At 50.1% G+C, this 21,921-nt stretch overlaps 1 protein-coding gene across 5 annotated transcripts in view; it reads right to left on the minus strand.

The window, feature by feature from the left end:
* Positions 1-7,707: 7,707 nt before the first annotated feature.
* RGS9 (regulator of G protein signaling 9) overlaps positions 7,708-21,921 on the minus strand; it is an 81,195-nt gene continuing 66,981 nt past the window's right edge. For all 5 annotated transcript variants that reach the window (XM_057501648.1, XM_057501647.1, XM_057501646.1 and 2 more), the window contains 4 exons: positions 20,163-20,260; positions 17,885-18,002; positions 9,622-10,109; positions 7,708-8,118 (listed from right to left, as the gene is read on the minus strand). In XM_057501648.1, the coding sequence (XP_057357631.1) occupies positions 7,968-8,118; positions 9,622-10,109; positions 17,885-18,002; positions 20,163-20,260 (855 nt within the window). In that variant the 3' untranslated portion in view covers positions 7,708-7,967. The remainder of the gene's footprint in view (positions 8,119-9,621; positions 10,110-17,884; positions 18,003-20,162; positions 20,261-21,921) is intronic.

The following is a 21,921-nucleotide window of genomic DNA, read 5'->3' on the forward strand; positions in this document are numbered from 1 at the left end:
ATTAACTGAAAAATGACAGATGAGCAGATTAATTAACAAAAATTAATTCTCACATTAGCGTAGAAAAGGCGAAGTTTATTCACATGCATGAGAGTACACAAAGAAATAGCTTCTTGAACAGCTAGAGGTAAGTTGATAAATCATCTAGAGTTTGTATGTCATCTTAATAAGAAGAGTGGCCAGGATTTCGAGGGAAGGCAAATGGTGGGAAGTAATGAGAAACAAGTAGGGAAAACAAGCAAAGGGAATGGGAAGTTTTGATAAGGCTTTGTTTATGTAATTTCTCATCTAGGTGCAAGTGGTCCATCTTTTTTCTAACTGTAAACCTCTGAGAGAGGGGATTTATGGAGGCTGTGTTTTTGAGAGGCTTTGCTTAAGTCAGCAAAAAAGTTTGATAGGGTTTTTTCCTGCAGCTGCTGTTTGTTCAGATGTTTTCAGCTTAAAATAAGCTTCCTACCACATGGTCCAAGTGGATCCCATCCACGTGAGTCCAAGGGGATCCCATCGGATAGATGGGGGAAGGGATAAATGGAATGATGAAGGTGGGTGGTGTAGACTCTTTTGTGTGTTTGGGATGGAGAGTGAAGAAACATTTCACAGCAGATCCAAAGCCAGTGTCAGTCTCATAAAACATTCACTTAATATAAATCTCCCTGCTCTCAGATTACATCCACAGCCTGAGGTGCCTGCAGTTCTAAGTGTGGAGATGCATTTCCTTGAGCCAGTGGTCCCTGTCAAAAAGGAGCTACAGTGGAGAGGAAAATAGTATTACTTGACAACTTGGAACAGTATATATATATATATATGGAATATATGAAATATGTGTGTTTAATAATATGGAAAAAACTGAAAGAGACAGGCAGCTATATTGCGATAGAAAAGAATACCCTGGATGGACTTCTAGGTCAAACAACGGGACAGCTGAGCTAACACAGACTCCTGTCTATTATTTAACATGAAGATAAGACTGAATGAAGGTAACAATTACTTAGGCCCTGGAGGAGAGCACGAGAAGATGGATGGGGACTTAAACACTTGAAGGTCCAGACCTGAGACACCTCATTAAGCTGGGATATCTGAAGGGCTGCCCAGGATAAGATGGTGACTCAGAGAAAAGGAGGTACTTCTTCCCTAAGGTACAACAAACATATAATAGGAGCTGCCAATAGTGAGAACAGAGAGAATGAAGACATGAGGCCTCAGACTGGAGAAACACCATCCCAAGCAGGATATACACAAGCATACAAGACATACTGGAGGGAAACAGCAGGCACTCACAATAAAGACCAGTTTTTGGAAGCAAAATGAAGAAGAAAATCTATAAAGCAACAGGAATTGGACATCTCATCAGCAACAAGATAGGGCAGAAGATGATGACATAGTATCTGAACTGCAAGGAGGAATTACTCTCAACCTATCATTCTTTATGCAGCTAATCAATCATTTAATAGTAATTATTAAAATAGCAATAGGGTAAAATGGTAATTAGGGTAAAATAAAGACATTTTCAGACAAAGAAAAAAAACAGTTTACTTCTCAAAGCCATCAAAGAAAGACTCACTAAAGGATGCAATTCAGCACAAAGAAAACTGGACCTCATCATGAGGAAGTGGGGCTCTAGGGGCAATGGTGAGCAAAGAGTTGAGTAAACACGTAGTTGAAGCTAAATAACATTGACTATAATACACAATAATAACTCATTTTTTTAAAAACCATAATGAAACTAATAATAACAATGAAAAATTTGGCTAACTTTGGCTCTTGAGCTAAATAAATCTGGGCAGCAGCCTGTTTTTATATGGACCTTGTGCTAAAAATGTACACATGACAAAAATTACCATTTGAACCCTTCTTAAGTGTACAGTTCAGTAGCAGAAAGCTAATGCACACTGTGCAACTATTAACCACCATCTATCTCCAGAACTCTTTCATCTTCCCACACTGAAACTCTGTCCCAGTTAAACTACAGCTCCCCATTCCTTCCCCAGCCTCTGGCAACCACGGTTCTGCTTTCAGTTTCCATTCATTTGACTACTCTAGGGACCTCAAAGAAGTGGAATCATAAAGTATTTGCTCTTTTGTGTCTGGCTTATTTCATGAGCATAATGTCTTCAAGGTTCATCCATGTCATAGCTTGTGTCAGAGTTTGCTTCCTTCTAAGGCTGAGTAACATTCCTTTGTATAGACACATTTTGTTTATCCATTCATCCATTGGGTTGTTTCCACCTTTTGGCTATTGTGAATAGTGCTGTTATGAACATAAGCGTGCAAATACCTGTTCAAGTCCCTGCTTTTAGGTGGGGGGGTGGGTTATATATCAAGAAATTGAATTCCTGGATCATATGGTAATTTTGTTTTTAATTTTTTTGGAGGAAGCCCCATACTGTTTTCCACCATTTCACATTTCTACCAACAAAACACAAGGGTTCTAATTTTCCACATTCTTGCAAACACTTGTTGTTTTCTGGGTTTTTAGATAGTAGCCATTCTGACTGTGGTGAAGTGGTATCTCATTATGGTTTTAATTTGCACTTACCAAACAATTAGTGATGTTCAACATCTTCTCATATCTTTATTGTCTATTTATATATCTTCTTCGGAGAAATGTCCATTCAAGTCCTTTGCCCATTTTTTTAATCAGGTTGTAGTATTGTTGTTGAATTGTAAGTCTTCTCTATACATTCTGGATATTAATCCCTTATCAATGATATGATAGATTTTTACATTTTTAATTTTTTTCTAAATAAGAATACATGACAGACCAAATGTAGCCTGCAGGGTCTAAAATATTTACTAACTGACCATTTACTGAAAAAATTTGCTAACATAGAAGATAACAGGGAGGATGGAGAAGGGAGGATAGAAATATTGTTTTGCCTTTTTTGTTGTTTGCTTTCAAAGCACTAGAAGTAATTAAGGCAGTGTTAACATGAATTCTAGATGATGTGTATATGGATGGTAGTTACTGTACTTGTATTTTTCTGTATAGTACTTTAATTCCAAACTTTAAATATATAACACACACATAAAGAAAATAACGTGCATTAGCCTTCCAATGGAGTGTTTCTACCAGCTGTAAGTGGGAAAAATCTCATCTGAAAAATAAGGCTGGTGATGCTGTCTCCTCACAGCGTTGTAGTGAAGATTTAATGCAGGCAGGAATTCATGGAGTGACTCTTTAAATGTAAGCCTGTAAGCTATGGTTGCCCAAATCCCTAACTCCCCAAGATCGAGAACTTCAGGACAAGACAACCTGGTGGCTACCTATGGGCTAAGGAGGAGGAACAGAGGGTACCAAACTGGTAAGGAGATCAACTATGAAAATGGGTTTCTGTCTAAAGGTTCTAGAAGAGACCTGCTGTGATTCTGCCCAGGACCAGCTCAGAGCACGGCCACAGTCCTGCCCACTGAAGCCTGCTCCACCCCAGCACCCTTGTCTGACATGCTGTGTTGGCTCCCTGAGTGCTGAGGGCAGAGAGACAGAGGTGTTCTTCATAAACATCCACTTCTCAGGGGCACGTGCTCTGATGCTTTCCACGTGCATCATGCTGCACGGTCTCCAAGCTCCCACTGAGTGACTGATGTGTTGGGGCGGGCACAGTGTCCCACTACCGCCAGCCCCCATCCACAGCATCCCAGGTATGCACCACCCAGACGTCCATGCACACACAGACCAGGGTGACACACTCCGTCCTGGTGCTTGGGTGTGTACTTGTGTGTGTACACACACCTCTACGCACGGGCAGAATCCCTCCCCTCCTCAGACACGGCTGATGCTCATGGACCTATAACCAAACCCAGTCCCTAATACACTCCTCCCCTCACGGGTGCTTTGAATAGCCTCGTTCTGCTTCTTGAGAATAAAATAAGCTACTCCTCCCTCATCCCCCTGTCCTACGGCCCTACATCGGTCCCTCCCATCAGCAGAGAATTTGAACAGCTTGTTTCATGGTACCATTTGTTCCCCCTGTAGACCACCCAGCTCTGGCCCTCTGGACACCCCTTCCTCCAGCCACACTTGCTCAACACAGGGGCTGACCTACCAGTCAGGCTGAGCAAGGAAAGGTGACTGAAGCTTAATCGGTTTCCAGTCCTAGGAGTCAGCTTGACACAGAGGTGACCCTCCAAGGGTGGGATTCTACTGGTCATGGTCTGAGGGGGAGGGAGAGGTTTCATTTTTCTGCAGTCTCAACCCTCACTCAAATGCACTAGGGACAGAGCAACTGCTCCTTGTCCCCATCAGGGCACAATAGCCAGGAGAACTGTGAAGGGGCCCCCACAGTGAGGGCAGCCACAGGGGCGTCAACCCAGCATGGTCCCCACCTGGGCCAGCGCCGGGGCTCTGCCACTGAGGACAGGCAGACAAGTGGCTGGGGAGGCCCAGGCTCTCCCGCTGCCCCCAGCCCCACCCCAGGGCGGCCTTCCCATGAGGAAAGTGCCTCTCCCCAAGCCCCTCTCCCTTCAGCATCACAGGTCTCTGGATTCCCAAGGGGAAACTCAGCGACCGTCTGTGAGGATCTGTGAGCCTGGGACTCCCTCTTCTGGTGAAGTGAGAGGAGGAGCCGGCACCCAGAGCTGAGGGCTGAGGCCCCGAGGCCAAGGTGAGTGGTGCCTCCGCCTCCCCAGCCCACCTGTGCACCCAGCAGCCCTGGAGTACGTGGCTGGTGCAGACCCCTTAAAGAGCCTTCGCTCCTTTCCTAGCAAACAACCAAGGACAGCACGGTGAAGGCCCAGCCCCACGTGGGCCGCCAAGGGGCCCCTCCCTGGAGGCAGAAGGACAACCACCTCCCACTCTGGGGAAATGACTCTGCTTGTAGGTTTTCTAAAGCAGGAAAATAAGGACATTCCTGAAACTCACAAGTGCAACAGATGTTAAAATAGGATTCTTCTGTCTTCATTTCTGCTGTGGCCCCAAAGGCTCAGAACAAAACAGTAGGTGCTAACCACCTGCCCAGGTGCAAGTGAGGGGCTGGACATGTGGGCGGAACTAGCACAGGAGGTGGCCCCAAAGTCAGCCTTGCAAATCCCATCACTGGGGAAGAGGGGGCTTTGCCTGCTCTTAAGCTAAGAGGGGGTTTCACAGGCTTGACTTGTGCAGCCAGAGCAAGAGGGAAAGTACCAGAGGAAAGCTGGGGTCAGGCAGGGCCATGCGGCAGAGCGGGAGAATGAGGACAAGGGTGCCCTGCTGGGAAAAGGGTGCTGGAGTCTGAGGGGGCTGCACAGAGGGGGGTCAACCTGCAGCTACTTGAATCTCCCCTGGCAACAAGGAGTGTGACCACACCTGAGAGGTGGACTATACGATGCTCAGTGGCCAAGAGCTGCTCAGGCAGCCGGTTGAAGGAGATGCAAGGAAGCTGAAGCCAGAAGCCCCCAGAAACCTAGAAAAATCCTACCTAAGAAGCGCCAGCAGGGGATCCCAGCAAGACTATGATGGTGGTTTCTGTGTCAGTCATCAAAGAACATCCTTGTTCTCCCACCCACCCGGGGGGCCAGAGGCCACACGAGTGGGGTAAGGAAGGAAAGCAGAGCAAGGCACAGAAAAGAGACACTGACCCCAGGCATCTCTCACCACAGGCATCCTGGCCTGGAACAACGACAGCTGGAGGAGGGAAGGGGCTTAGCCTTCGGGGAATGTTCCGAGTCCCGCTCACGACACTGACATCTGACCTGCCTGCCTACAGAGCTAAATTGAGATTGTTCTTGTCACTGATCGTGCTTGGAGGATTTATTATCCAAAAGGGAAGAGAAAAGTTATAAGACTCGCCTGAGCTTTCATCTAGGATTAGGAAGAGAAATAACTCACGGTGCAGGTTTAAAGGGAGAGTTGAGAGGGGAAAATAAAGTTGTTTTCTTCTTTCACCCTATAAAGTTCTAAACAAGCAAAACATTATGTGAGTACCATTGCATTTTATATCTTTCCAAGTCACCCTATGAAACAGATCCAATGATCACCCTCTAGTTCATAGATGAGGAATCAAGGAGCTGCCCCAAGCTGGAGGGGACAGGGCAGGACTCACGCGTCCTGCAGCCGTATACTCTCTACCAGGGGCCTGTAGATCCGACCTCCCCAGCTTGCTTCCAAGAAGTAATAGACCTCCGCGAGGGAGTCGGCTTTACCCCTAGTACCTCACCTGGTGCTGGGCTCCTAGCAGATAATCATTTTGAATGAATTAAAAGTCTCCCAACCATGGAATAGAGCATAGCTGCATTTTGTAGGTTTTTACTAAATAGTTGGCCAAACAAAAACTGATCAGCCAACTCCCTTCGTGTCCGTGTGCCTCCTGATGGTCAGCAAGTCCAGGTTTTGGCCATGCACCTGCCCATCCGCCTTTAGAAGTGTGCAGAGAGATGACTCAGTTGGCTCAGTATTTATGGGCTGAGTAAGGGAGTCGTCTGAGGTGAAGCACTGATTGAGTTCTGATGAAGCTGCAGATCAAGAGGAGGGGCATGAGAGGGCTGCCAACCCGCCTGAATGTTCTTTCCTCTGAGGACTTCCCATGCAACTTTTAAGAAATGGTTGTTTGCCACGCAGCCCTTTATCTTAACCCACCATCCAACCCAATCACGATCAGAGCAGGATCCAGGGCTTTGTGCAGAAAACAACGAGAAGGGGCACAGGCCCAGCAGCCCAGGGGATGTACCAAACCCTGTACCTGCAGCTGTAACCTCTATTCCAGGGTTTCTCGACAGTGGCACTGATACTTAGGACCAGAGAATCTTTCACTGTGGAGAGCCAGGGTGCTGTCCTGTGCTTCGTAGGATGGTAGCAGCATCCCTACGTACTAGGTGCCACTGGCATCCCAGTCTTGACAAGCAAAAATGTCTCCAGACCCTGCTCAGTGTCCCCTGGGGGTCAAGTTGTCCCCTGATCAAGAACCTCCGCTTGAGATGAATTCCATGAACCAAGGAGTGTTTCCCACAGCTGAATCCCCGTGGTGAGCAAGGTGCTGGCACATCATAGGGACTCAGAAAACACTTGAGGAAATAACTGGGAGAAGAGCTGGGAGGGGTGCACCGGGGCCCAAACCCCCAGGGTGCAGCTGGATTGGTGCAGCAGACGTGAGTACACATGCTCAGATCTGCTGCTGCAGGAAGCATCTGGATGGATGGCCACCAGCACACCCATGCCAGGGACAGGCTTCCCCCGGGTGCTTCCAGCCTGGGACCTTGCACAGTGGGGGTACCAGTCCAGAACCATTCTCACCCCTCCAGAGGTGACTTCGGCTCAAGGACACCCCAGCAGACTGTCCGGGACCTGGGAACTATGCTGCCATCTGAGACGCTCCTTGACCCCTCCTGGCTGCCCAGGGCTCAACCCTGTTCCGTGGTCTGAAGGCCCTCACCCCCTTCTCCAGCTCCCACCCTTTATCTTTCACAGGAGTTTTCCCCCAACACATCCCTTGCCCATCTGCTCCTGTCGGCATCTGCTTCTTGGTGGATCTGATCAGCACACCGGGCATTCTCGAAGGATGACTTTCCTCACCCCCATTCCCACATGATGCCACGGCCTGGGGCATCCCCGGCCGAGCTCCGCTGGGAAAAGAATCATACACAAGCCAGTTTAGACAGGGAGGGAGTCCATGGGAGTGACTCAATGTCCCCTTTTCCAGAAAACCAAAGAAGACATGAGTTTAACTCATAAGTGATAGTTCATGAATACCTAATAAAACCAGACACTCACTAACAGTCCAATCCAAGAGATTCTTACAAGTTAACTCTTTATCAGTTTTAAGGCAGCAAGTATAGCTCTCTGGTCCACATGCCTTTCTTCTGCCCAAGGGAGGGAGGGTCAGGAGGAAGGGAAGGAGCTGGCCACTGGGAGTCTAGCCAGAGCACCCCCCCCATAATCCACCCCATCTCGTCTCTCCAGACTCCAAATATCATTGTAATGCACTTTGGTTTGAGAGCAAGCGTGCCCCACGCAGTGGAGTCTGCCAGGAGCGTCCTCTTGGTCCAAGGACCCCGGCTCAGCCAGCCTTGCCGTGGGCCAGGCTCTCCCAGGGACAGATGACCTCCTTCTCTGTGGCCTGCTCCGCCGACTCTCCCGTCCCGGTGTCCTCTGAGTCCATCAGACAGGTCCCACTCTCAGTAGGCACATCCATTTTGATCTGGAAAAAGCTTCAGGCACAGAAGGAAAGCAAGTGTGGGGATGTGAGGGACCCCAGACCCCCTGCTTGCCCTGTGGAAGAATGACACACAGACACATTTGCCAAAAGCCGTGCATGCAGCAGTTGGCTCAGTTGGGTCCTTTTTATATGCAATGGAAGGGGACTCATATTTTCCTGCTGAATTAAGGATAATTCAAAAGATGCTTTGTTTTCATTTTCAAGGGGCATGAAGCTTTAAGGTTTTGATGAATTCAGGATGCCCCTGAGAACATACCAGTACTCAGTCCTCAGCCCCTTTAAACTGCCTTCTGATGAAGTGGTGGCCCTGAGGAAAGAGCCTTTTTAAAGTCCGAAGCCCATGTGTGGGGCATGGCAGGGGCTGCAAAGCTAGAACATTCTCTGAGCAAGGTTAATTGGGAAGAATCAGTAGACATGATTCCAGCTCACCCTGTATCCTGAACCCTTCCTTCCTGCTTCCCCAACTGACACAGGCCGTGTGCTCTTTGCTGTCCCCCAAGCACACTGCACAGCAGAGGCCATGGGTATTCAGGTATCCATAGCAACTGAAGCCATCAGCATGGCACCTTCTTTCTCCGCAACCAGGCCGGGTCAAACACAGGAGTATGTTGACTGGTGCAAGGGGTGCCTCTGTCTCTCCCAAAAAGGTGGGGGCTGATTCTCTGATTTGCATTGTCTACACCTGTTCTTTCTGCCTCTGGTCCAGGAGTTACCCCTCAGAGACTCTGTCCAGCACCCGGTCAGCTGCCTCGGGGCATTTAGGGTCCTCAAGTCAGGCTTGCAGCACCTTCTAAAATGGAATTGAGGGGCCACCTCTCGACAGAGACTGAGCACTATCATTTTCATAGACAACTGCAGGAGCAGGGGGTCCCTGAATGTCCCTCCAAGGGTCTGTACAGGCAGTACAGGAGGTGGGCAACGCTGGGGCAGCAAGGGCAGGGGGCAGGGCGGGGCGGGGGTCATGGCTGCAGCTCCAGGCCCCCACCCAGCCTCCCCCCACCTGTGGTTCCCTGCTGCCACTGGCCTCTCCTGCCCTGTGCAAGTTCTATGGTTCATTAGACTAATGCTCCTGGGATGGGGCAAAGAGAAAGAAGGTGGACGGGAAAGACACCTTTCCTTCTCCTTCCTCAGGAAGACAGGGGAGAATAACACTGAGTTTCTGGAAACTATCCAGTGACCAAAGGGTTTAACAGCCTATTTGTGTGCCTCCTTGCCCAGAATCCTCCTCAAGACCCAGCACCACGGCCCCGAACTCTAAACCACATTTACACCACCAGGGGTTCAGTACACACCACAGACATACATGCACACACAGACATATGTGCACATGTGTGCATGCCCACATACATGCACACACCCAGACATGCATGCACACACCCACAGGTATATGTGCACACACATACATGTACATCCCCAGTCATACATGGACACAAGTGCATGCTCATGCCCATATGGGTGTAGACGCACACACAGGACAGTCCCCTCTGGTTCTCACTTTGCAACTCTCCTGGATTTCAGCCGTGGCAGCTGCTGGCCCTCATCCCCCAGGGGCTGCACCTTCCCATGGGACACGGAGGGGCACTTAGGAGAGAGTCTGGCAAAGACCGGTGGCGAGGCTAAGCAGCCTCTTCTCAGAAACCTGCTGAAGGACAGAGCCACGCGGGCCTTGGGAGGGGCCCTAGGCCGGGGCAGGGGGTGGTCAGCACAGGCACCACTGGTGTCAGCGTCTGCGTCAGAGGGCCCTTGGTGGCCTTCAGATCCGCTGGCCGCCCCCTTCTGCTCTGAGCCCAGGTTGCTCTCCAAAGCCACTCTGATGGGCGAGGGGCAGACGGTGCTGCTGGGCCGCCTGATGAAGCGGCTGGGCGAGGGGAAGGGCCTCCTAGGGGAGCGGCAGGAGGGTGAGAAGGGGCTGGAAGGAGAGGGGGGCACGCAGGTCCCAGTGTACACGGCCAGGTGGGGGCTGGGGGCGAGGTGCTGGCCCGGCTGCAGAGAAGGAAAGAGAGCTGAGTGAGCCGCCTGGCTGGCTGGTGGACAGGCAACGGGCTGCCCTCTGCTGACTCGGCGTCTCCAGCCCCGGAGCACAGGCCTGGGACTGCTGCCTGCTGGGGCAGCGACACAGCCACACAGGCTTCCTGTCAAGGCGCCTGCCTGCCCCCAGCCCTGGCCACGGTCGCCAGAGCTGGGCAGCCGCATCCCGGGACACAGACTGACCTCCTTCCAGCACTGGGAAGTGGGGTACAGTCAGGCTGAATTTTCAATCCTCCCTCAACCTGGCCCCGCTCAGTCCCCGCCACACGCCATCTCATCCCTTGTCTACCCCCAATTCCCAGCAGGAGGCGTTAAAACACTCTGAGCAGAGCCGTGGAGGCAGCAGGTCCCTGGGCCTCCTGCGGCGGAGCCTGCGTGGGAATAAAGGCTGGTGGGAACCTGGTGGAGCCCTGGAGAAAGAAACAGGAAATGCAGGGCGAGGAGGCTCTTCACTGGAGAAGGGGGAGTATTTTACCCTCCCTGGGCCACGGTGGCCCCAGAGTGGGGCACTGGGGCAGGATCACTGGGGCAGGCATGTTTCCAGCTGGAAGGGCCCAGAAGAGCTTTGCTGAGGGACACAAGAAAATGACAATTTTCTCTGCTTTTGCCTCTCTTCCCTTCCCTTTGTTCATGGGCCCCTCGGCCTGGCTTGTCCCCTCCTGAAGACTGCTGCGACCTCGCGCCACATCAAAGCCCAGTGTGAAGGATACGCGGGTCCCGGCAGGGAGGGGGTCCCTCTGGGACAGTTGAACCAACACAACCGCCAAAAGAGAATTAGAAATGACTTCCGCTGAGAACAAACCCTCTTTGAAACTGCCACCCCCACACGGACATCCGCCTGGTCCTGCCCCAGGGCCAGAGGAGGCCAGCTCCAGGCGCTGAGCTGGGAGCTGCCTGCTTCTGGGGAGTGTGGCTTGGTTCCAGGTCACCTGAGCATGCCCGTCCGACCTGAAGAGGGAAGGGCAGGCGCATCCGAGAACAGGTTTTGGAGAAAGCCAGGGGGCCACGGAGGGTCTTCCCATGGGGCCAGGGCATTCTCTTCCCACGGCTCACGGGAGTTCAAGCAAGATTCCGTTCTGAACAGCAGCTCGGAGCCCGATTTCTGTCCCACTGCTCAGACACCCACAGTGACAAACCAGAGCCCAGATCCAGATCTGGGCCATTGGGTCATTATACTAATCATAATTATTATTATTGTTATTAAGCAGTGAGAACTTGGCAAATGCAAGGTTCTGGGCTGAGCATGCTGTGTGGATTTCTGCATTTACTTCCCAGAGCTACTCAGTGGGCAGCTGACTATTATTATGCCCATTTTACAGATGAGGAAACGAATGTTTGAGAAGCCAAGTCCCAGGGACACGCCGCTGGAAGTGGTGGGGTGGGCCTGGAAACCAGGTGAGCTAAGTCCACAGTTTGCACTCGTAACAGCTGGCTGCATGCCTCAGTGTGGCCCATGCGCATTATAAATGCAGATCCACCCCACCCCCCAGACCCATTGGAGGAGAATCTCAGGGGGATGCAACTCAGGGAATGGATCTCCTAACAGACACCTGAGGCCACTGTTTTGTTCTTTGGCCCGGTAAGTCTGAGGAGCTCTGCACCATGTCACTAACACCTCCCTCTGTGGGGACATGTGCTCCCCCTAGGACATAGTCTGCAGAGAAGGATAATAACAATAGGGAAGGCTGGGCCCTGACTAAGGGTTTGGGAGACAACTGTTAGGTGAAAGGGAAGGTCCTCGAACTGATCAGGCATCTACCATGTGCTCAGTACTCTGTATCTATAACTTACCCACTTTATAGAACAGAAAATTGAGGTTTGGAGGGGTTCATTACCCCTCCACAACACTCACAACCAGTGACTGTGTGGTATGAGGAATTCTAAGGTGACCTCCAAAATGCCTGACCCTGTCTTGCAGCATAGGTGTGAACTATAAATGTCGTATGATGTGAGTCTCTCCCATTGTCAGACTATGTGACTTTAAAATAAGATTACCCAGGGGAGCCTGGCCTCATCACGGAACCCTTCAAATTTGAATTCAGAGGCCATAGACGGAAGTCAGAGAGGTTTGAAGCATGATAGGAATTCAGCAAGGGAGAAATTCTCCATTGTCGGCTTTGAAGATGGATGGGGAGCATGTGCAAGGAATCTGCGCAGCTCCTAGGAACGGAGCACAGCCCTCAGCTAATAATGGAGCCCTCAGTCCTACGAGGAGAAACTGAAAATCACTGCAACTTGACTGAGCTTAGAAGCAGATTCTTCCCAAGATCCTCCAGATAAGAACATGACAGTCTGGTAACACCTCCAGGGTGAAACCCTGAGCAGAGGACCCAGCCAAGTCTCACCTGGCCAACCCTGAGCCAGTAAATGGCTGTTGTTCATGCTAATTGAGTACAAAGCAATAGGTAACTAAAACAGTAACTAAATGAGACTCTGATCCCAGGTCTGTGGAACCCAAAAGGCTCTGCTTTTTCTACTGATCCATGAAGCCCTCCCATGGCCTGTGGGTTTGGACAGGACTTGGGTCCTGGAGAATGGGCCAAAACACCAGAATGAGGTAATAAGCTTTGTTAAGAGATAGAGAGGCATCAATGTTCTCCTCCCTCAGCAAATGGACTGAGGACATCCCCAGCCCAGGCTCATCAACTTGAATCCCACCTACTCAGAATTTGCGATCAGTTCCTGTTAGAATCCCCACCTTACAGATAAGAAAGCAGAGACTCATAGAGATGATGCAACTTAACCAAGGTCATACAAGTCCTGACAGGATGAGCCACCCCATCTACCCGCAACCCAATTCTGTGCCCTCCTCCCCCTGCACCTTCTCTTTTCCAAGATGAGTGACAGGACAGATAAGGAAGGTAGCTTCTTTCTTGTCTCACTTACCTGGCTGGGAAGGTCCTTTCCTCTTCTGGGCAAAGAACTAATGGCCCAATTGACCCTGGACACTCTAACAGGGTGCCTTTTCCATGACCTTGACCTCTCCCACAGAGGCCTGGGGCTTGCGCCTGGAGGCCCAGCCACACTAACCATTGGTATGAGCAGCAAAGCAGTGGCATGCAGGGCACACAGCAAAGAAACGGTACACAATGGAGACACGGTGGAGGACAGCTTGGTTTGGTTTGGTTTTGTGCTGCTGTTTATTAGGCAGGGGAGCCAAGAGCAGGGCACAAGGGAGCGTGAGATGGGGCAGGTACACCAACATGCGGGCACAGCCACGGGCCTCTTATGGAAGGCCAAGCAGGTGGGGCAAAGAGATGCAACTCACTTTCTGTCCAGAAACTGGCTGAGAATCGGAAGGAAACTGGCAGCCACCTGAACGCCCACCTCCTGGGAGTGGGCAGGTGGGTGGAGGGCCGCGTTCAGAGTCAGCATGCAGTATATGCAGCACCCTTCCAGTCCCTTCTCACCCTCCTTTTCCCACTGTCCCCAAAACAAGAGAGAAATCCACATGGGCGGACACGTCTCTTCTCCTACCAGTCTTCTCACTGGCACAGCCCAGCACATGACCCTCCCATTTTTAAATGACCCTTACTTTAGACCATGAAACTCAGGACCAGAGGACTGACCAGTCAACGACACTACTGCTGGTCAGCCCTGTCATAGGAGCTGCAGACAGAGGACATGACATCCATGTCCCACTCTGTTCCTCTCCAACACATCCTAAGGGTCCCTGGAGAGCTGGGAGGGATACACTGCAAGACTCTAAGAGAGCAGAGAAGAAATACGGTTTGGGTTGACGATGCTTTAAATGCATCTCAGGAAATGCCCTAATAATAAAAAATGATGAGTTGGACGGCACTGACAGATGCAAGAAAGCACAAGCTCACTCTAAGACCTGTTGGGGATGAAGATAATGATGGTGCTGATGGTAACAGTGGTGATGACGGTGGTGGCGGCGATGATGGAGATGGTGACGGTGGTGGTGGTGATGATGACAGCAGCTAGTATTTATTGACTTATTATATGCCAGGCATTGTCCTGAATGCTCTACTTGTATTGCTTGTCCCTAGCCCTTGTATTTCCACCCAGCCCTCACAACAAAAGCAGCCTCTTCTCTAAAAGCTGAGCTTGAAACTGAAATTCTACAAAGCAAATCCCAGCACCTTACAGCATAACTTATATTCTACTATAAGTCATGCACCACCATGGGTAGAGAAACTCAAGCTGGTTAAAATATGCCATTAAAGAATTAAAATGATGCCTAAACTAAGTACATAATAGAGAATATCATGATTCAAATGTACTTATAATTTAATCCCAAGAAATACCATTTTTAATGCTATTTGAGATTCAAATTGACACTGCAGGGCTCCTGTTATGCTCAATCCCTAGAAACAAAGTTAGCAAGAGCAGCCGCCACCTGCTAGAGTCTAGTAGCAGACAACTTACAAGACCTCAAAACAGGTCCCTTTGGTTCCTTTACTGCCAACCGTGAGACTCTCCTGGCGGATCCCCCTTAACCCCCAATGCCAAACAATTCTCTCCCATCTCCGTGTCCTTCTAGTGTGCTGCGCCCACTCACCCTGGATCACATTCTGCCTCATCTTACAGCCTCTTAGCCTCCAGAGGGCAGAGAACATCTCGTCCACTTCTGTGTGTGCTATAGCACCCACCACCGGTTCTTCTACAAACCAATGTTTGAAATACATTTGTAGCATGTAACTGCCACTGGCCAGGAGTGAAGCCATTTATCATCTTCCTTCCTTCAAAGGGGCAATGCTGAAACACTTATTTACTCACTCATCCAATAAAGAATGATAACCTACTTGGTTTACATGCCTGTGTCTCTCATTAGATTGTGGGATCCTTGGGTGTCCGACATTGGGAAGGGTTCCATCACTACAGGGGGACGTGCCTACTATGTGTCTGACACAGAGCAGCTGGAAGTCTGTGGAGGACGAAAGACATGTCAAGCAGACATGGCTCACATATGGTGAGTGGGATGGCGGATGGTTGAGTCAGATATGAACACGACATAGTATGAAACCTAAGGAATTCATGATGTATTTGACACGTGGCACCATCCTCACTGCCATTTGCATAATTTCAGCTCATATCGGGTAACTAGAAGAGGTAGCAAATATCTTTGGTTTCATACTTCTCAACCTTTCCCACAAAAGTAGGACAAACAGCAGGAGAGCTGAGTAAACATGCTCTTGTAGGAGACTGAGGGCAAAGCCTGAACCTGCCACAGCCAGGCATGAAATGTCTTTGATGTCTCAAATTTTATCTTAAAAAATTCATGTACATTTTGCATTCTAATTCATAATATATTCATGATTATTTTAATGTGAAATTTTAAAAATTACCTAACTTTCCTACTGTTCCAAATCTTCAAGTAAAATTGATGCCCTGGGCTGGGTACCCTCCTGGAACTCACAAAATCTGTTTGAAGAAGCACTGACCCTCATTTCACAAGTCAGGAAAGCAGAAAGGTTGAGTGACTTGCTCAAGACCACAAGGCTAGTGGTAGAACCAGGACTAGAACAGAGCCCAAGGGGCCTTCTCCAAATCCAGGGCTCTTTGCATTCATCCATTCAAGTGGCACATGCTTATACAGAACCCACCAGGTCTCAGGCATTAGGCTCCAAGTAGTGAGGAAGACCGATAGGGTCTCTTCCCTGGTATCACTCAGTTTACAATCATCATCACCTGATATTTCTTCCTGGAGTGCCCTCCCTGTGTTGGACAACTTCAACACTCTTCAAGAGAGAGATGCCCAAAGCATACCTCCAGCTGCCCTTTCAGACTTTATAAACTAGCCTATGACTAGGGGAAACAGAGAGAGGAATGGCATCATTTTGCTAACCTGAAACCAAGATCCACAGACTCTTTACAATGGCCTAAAAAGTGCTCATGACCTGGCCCTACCCACCTGTCTGGCCTCATCACATGGCCTTGCCGTTCACTCTGAGCCATTTCCCACCAATTCTGCCCAGGCAGGCCCCTCTGCCCGGAAAGTTCTCCATGCCTAACCCACACTCTTTGCATGGCCAGCTCCTTCTCATCCTCTGCTTATCTGTCACCACCTCAGGGAGGCCTCACACCCCCCATCTTCCCTATCACAGCACCATATCCATTTCCTTTATAACATGTTCTACACGCTGTATCATGTATTTGTTTGTGTTACAGATGCAATCACAGCCCCAATTCTTCACCCCTCACTGTCACCATGTCTTCTGCCATAAAACTTTGAAATTTTTCTCACTAAAGAAAGTCTATTTCCCCACCTCTGAGTCCAGGCTGGCTTTGTGACTTGCTTTGGCCAACAAAGTGAAATAGGAGAGACTATGTGCCAATTGCAAGCCTACATCTCAAAAACCTTTTGCATTTCCCCTCACTTCCTTGCAATTCTGCCATCACTGTAGATGGGATCATGTCTAGGCCAGGCTGTTGGAGGATGAGCGACATGGGAAGCACAGATGACTCATCCCGGCCTGGACCACCAGAGATCAGCCTCAAGGCATGGGCGTGAGTCCCACCAAGATCAGCAGGCCTACAGATGACCCTACATGCGTGAGCAATAAACGCTTCTGGTCATATGCCACTCTAGTTTGTGGTTGTTTGATATAGCAACAGCTACCTGATATAGTGGGCCTGGTTATTTTTTGCCAGTCCTCTGTTATAAGCTCCATGAGACATGGCCCATGCCTCTTTTATTCCCCAATGCCTGGCACACAGTAGGTGCTCAGGAAATGTATTGAATGAGTAAGGCTTCTTGGAGTGCAAGGTCAGTCCTTGTGCACCAACTTGGCCTATCTCCTTTGCATTCTTACACAGGTGTATGAGGTAAGGCTCACTTCAAGAATTACCTTGTGGGCCTCCCAAGGTCAGAGTGGGAACTGTCCACCCCCTCCACCTCTGGCCACAGGGCTGGCCTAGTCTACAGCTACAGAGGAGGGAAGCACCAACATCTAGAAAATATCCCAGAGTCTTTGACCTTGACTCATCTTGCAACTGAAACAGATATCTACCATCCCTCCTCCCAAAACAGTGTTCCTCCGAAGGCCATTTCACCTTGACTGCTCTGGAGGCTGCAGGCCTGAGCCCTTCATTCCCAGCAGCCCCTCACTTCCCTTGCATGTGCAGGGGATGGGGAGAGAGAGAACGAGACAGCCCAAACCTCAACAACTGTGGCTAAGAACAAGCTCAACAGAAGTGTCTTAGCTGGGCCTCTTCAGGCAGGTGTCACGGGAAAACGCCTTGGCAGGGAAAGCCTGCAGCCAGTCCCATGGAGGGACCTCAGACTACTTTAGAAGCAGAGTCTGAATGGAGACTGGGGATGAGGAGCTTTGTTAAGCTGTGTGAAACAAATGTGCCTAAAAAACTAAGCCCTGAGGATGGCGAGAGCCCTTCTCTTACATTTCCAAAGTAAATGGTGGTACACAGAGCACGCCATTTCCTCTGCGGTTCTCAGGACAAGAAGCCCTCAGGTAAGCCAGCCAGTGCACAGCAACGGAGCCAGGTGGCCTCCCCCACCACGGCCCCCTTGTCCCTCGGCAAGCCGGAGTTAGGGGACTAGCTCTAGTTGCCGAGGTCGAAGGAGGTCAGAGCAATGTGGGCTGGTCCCCACTGCCCTGCTAATGGGGGATGCACTCCTATAGACTCTGAACCTGCCTTTCTTTGCGTGTCTCCCCCAAGGGCATGTCCCCACCCCGAGAACTGTAGGTTTATTTAGGAAGCAGCTCCCTTTTGAGTTGGCTCCTACGGTCCAGCTTGCTCATGACCTGGGTGATGTCCACGGTGCTGGCTGCTTCTCGAGCCTTGGCCTCTTCCTCCAGCTGCCTCAGCACGACGGGGCTCGGGCTGGCGCGCAGGTGACGCCGCACGAACAGGAGGCTGGAGCTGGAAGGAAGGATGGGATGGGCGGTTGGTGGAAAGCCACAGTGCCTCCCAGCAATGACGCTGTCACACCTGGGGGAGGCCAGAATCTGACGCGTTCTCTCATTCTCCCTGCGAACCTGCAGTGGGGCGCTCAGAGGCATGTCCAACCTTAGCTCTTTTCTCCCTTGTTCGCTTTGGGGATGGGACCAGAGTGAGTACCGACTATCATCAGACTGCAGGCTCCACGCAAGGCAGGCTGCTTGGATGATGACAATTACAGGCCTTCCAAAGTGTTAGAAATCAAGGTATCACCTTCACTTCCTGTAGGCTTTTCCTGAAATAAGGGGTCAAGGAGCATTTGGATACTGAAAGCCCAAGGGTTCTTGCCTTAGGGGAGAGTAGGAGCATTTTTTTCCCCCAAAGCCAAGGTTCTGGAAAGAGGGAAGAGTCTGGGCTGTCCAAGAGGGCTAGGCTCCTTGGGCAGAGAAATGGGGCAAGGCCTGAGGAGGGCTGGTGAGCCGGTGGCACTGCGCAGACACCAGAGAAGCCAGAAACTTCGGCAGAAGATAACTGTGGGCTCCTGGGACCACTCTCTCTACCACGGCCTTGGCGGACAGAACACAGCTCCCGGTGGCCGAGTGATGCAGACGATGGTGAGCAGCCGAGCCACCCACGGGCTTGGAAAACAGCATTTCAACCACAGCAGTCAATGTAAAACCTAGGACCTCCCCAAGTTTCTGGAGTACATAAGCCCCTAGAACTCTGGTATCTACCCTCCGGAGGAAGAGGGCTCTGCCACCAGGAAGTCACGCCTAAAACTGCATCTCCCTCCAGCCCTGCCAAGGCGGAGGCTTGGAGCTGGATTTCACTTGTTCTGGAAAAATTAAGTTTTATGTATTGTCTTACACCTGCCAGTCAGGGGCAGTCCCCACGTACTTACAGACTGAGCTTCACACGTCACAAACGCATTCACACGTGTACTGTCTACCTGCAGCAGCGGTGGCAAATGACCAGACGGCAATATCCACATGGGAGCCAAGCGCTGCCCCTGGGGACCAGTGCCACCCCACCCTCAAAGCCCCCAGGGAACCCCAGCAAAAACCCCAGCTCATCTCTCAGGTCTTCCCAACGTATAAACTATCCGGAGAGGGAAGTGCGAAACTGCCCTTCCTCCCCCACCGCTTTCTAGCAGAACTTTAGGAGTTACTGCAGCCCTTTCTGTGGCTGAAAGGAGAAGCTTTCAAGTCCCCAGGGACACTGAACTCCCTTCCTTACCCAGGAGGCCAGGAAGAGCTCCACAGAGACCTCCTTTCTCTGCGTTTCAGAGCAGGGTCATTATGCTCAAGAATGAAACCAGGTTGGGGTTTTTTTAAGCTCCTTTGATAAAGTCTCTGGTCCAACCACACCTCTTTTGAATTCACTGAGACGCTGGAGAAGAGCCCAGTGTGGGCTGAGCCTGCAAAGCGGCGAACGTTCGCTAACCGTGGGGGTCAGGACACAGGCTGGCGCCGGGAAAGCCTCCACCGAAGGCCCACATCTTTGTGCAGGTTGTCGTTTGGCAACACCTTTGAGTCTTCAATCTCTATAGTTTTTCTTTTCCCTCCGAAAAACAGTTCAAACCATCCCTCAGAACACTTCATCGTTTGCCCAAGGGCTCTGCCAGCTGAGGTGACCACATCCCCAGTGGGGAGGCGGGAAGGACTTGCTGAAAGGCAGTCGCCTGGACTCAGCAGGGACACTCAAAACGCCCCTGTTCCTGCCCCCTCACACTCTGCCATTCCTCTTGGGGTGCAATCTCCCGAACTCTCTAAGGTCTTAGGATGTTACGTGGATACAAAGATGTAGCTAAATTAATTCCCTCACAGCAGTTTGGATGTGGGGAAGGATGGCAATTAAAAAACCAGTGTCACACTTTCGTTTGAGATTGGGTAATTATCGGCCTGACAATCAAAACTCTCTCAAACCAGCGTAAGGGAACAAAGCTGACTGGCAGTAATTACTAAGGAAATTGTGCCAGGGTGATTTCAGGGCATTCTGAAGCCAATGAGGCAATTATACCCTAAGAAATGCTTCCCAGTCCCCAATATTTTCATCAAGCAAATATCTCAAGCACCGTCATTTGGCTGAAAGCGACCCTCACTTCCCTGTAAACAAAACAGCGGGCAAGCAGCCCTTACAGACCATTCCACTTGCCTCTTCTTGGTGGTTTCCTGAGGTTCAATAGCTTTGGCAAGCATTTCCTTATAGATTGGAGATTTTAAGTAGCGTGCATAAGAATCCTAGGGGGATCAAGGGAAAAACAGTCATTATGAGCGGGGAAGCATCAAAGCAAACTCTCACGCCTGTTGTTTCCAAGCCATCCCCGGGCAGCGAGATGGCAAAGTAAAGAGAATCTGCATTCTGGTGTGAAAAGCATTCAGATGTGTGTCTAAAGCAATGGTTCTCAGGTGTGGTCCCCAGGCCAGCAGCATCAATTCCACCTGGCAACTTGCTAGAAATGCATATTCTCAGGCATATTCACTCCTGCGGAATCAGAAACTCTGGGGATGCGGCGATTTGAGTCTTAGGTCTCCAGGCGGTTCTCAGGTTGAGAATCAGAGCCGCAGTGTACAGCCCCCACACTGAAGCCCACCTTGGGCATGGGACAGGGGACACGTGCACCTGACACCTTCTTCCAGGGAGGAGAAGCAGCTGGGAACGGGAAACTCGCTTCAAAGCCCGCCAACATCCCTGTCTGGCCTGCACTTGGGTACAAAGGCAAGAGAATATCCAAAAGGGACCAAGACTCAGATTCCTCTTGTGTGGATATTCCCTGGGACCCTGGGCAGGTGCAGAGAAGTTGCCTCAGGACTGCTTGATCCTTGTAAACCACCTCCGGTCCTGACAAATACGGGAGGAAGCCCACAGCAACAACCCAGGGACTGAGCTTTTTATATTTACTTATTGAGACGGTACCATTCTAAAGACTAAGGGCTAGCAGTGAAAGTTCTGAGAACTAGGATAGAGTCTGGGAGTAGGGGCCATGGAGGCACTGGGCCGCGCTGCATTCCCAGTCACAGGACACAGCCGGTAGAGAAGTGCGGTCCAAGAAGCCTGGGTAAGTTACCCACGACTCTGTCTGCTCCGCCTCTAGCCAGCTTCCCTGGGTGTAATAGGTCGTATGAAAAACACACTTTCAAGAATCAAAACATATTTTAAAATACATTAAGGAAAACCATTATTAAAGAAACCCTGCTGCGCATCACTTTGTGAGGTAAACACAGAGGAGTCCCACTAATGAAAAAGAAATGGGGAAAAATTTCACCATGCTAATGTGTCATGGTGAAAATTCTAAATTATTACATATTTTAAAAGCCAAGTAAAAATACTTCTTCGTAATCCAATACATATAAGAGATCAATACAAATAAGGGAAGCTAGTAAAAATCTGCCATTCACACCATCCGATATCCTATAATGAAGTTTCCAGATCACACCACCCTACACCATGTGATGAAGTTTCTGGAGTTACTCCGCCATAAAAGGAATAGTTGCCCTAACAAGAAGTTACAGCTACTGAAGAAAGTCTTCCTGGCTATGGCTCCACGTGGGGACTAAACGAGACAATCTCTCTTAGATGAACTATGAGCCCCAAGTTCTCATTTCTTAGGAAAATGACTGATCTTTCTTTCATTTTTTTAAACAATTTCCTGAAGCTTCCCATCATGTTCACTTTTTATTAATAATCCAGAATGTGATCTGAATTCTCACAGGGTTTTACCATAATCACACCTCATATGTCTCTTTCAGACACTTAACCTCCCACAGGTTATGCTGTTCAGGGCCCTGGCCACCAGAAACGCCACCATTCAATGGTAGAGACGAAGAGGCCGGCCTTGGGACTCAGGCAGACCCAGTTTGAATCTCTATCCCCTGACGTAGACCCCGGGCAAACCACTGGA

Source organism: Manis pentadactyla, chromosome 4 (assembly GCF_030020395.1).
Source record: "Manis pentadactyla isolate mManPen7 chromosome 4, mManPen7.hap1, whole genome shotgun sequence".
Taxonomy (NCBI): Eukaryota; Metazoa; Chordata; class Mammalia; order Pholidota; family Manidae; genus Manis; species Manis pentadactyla.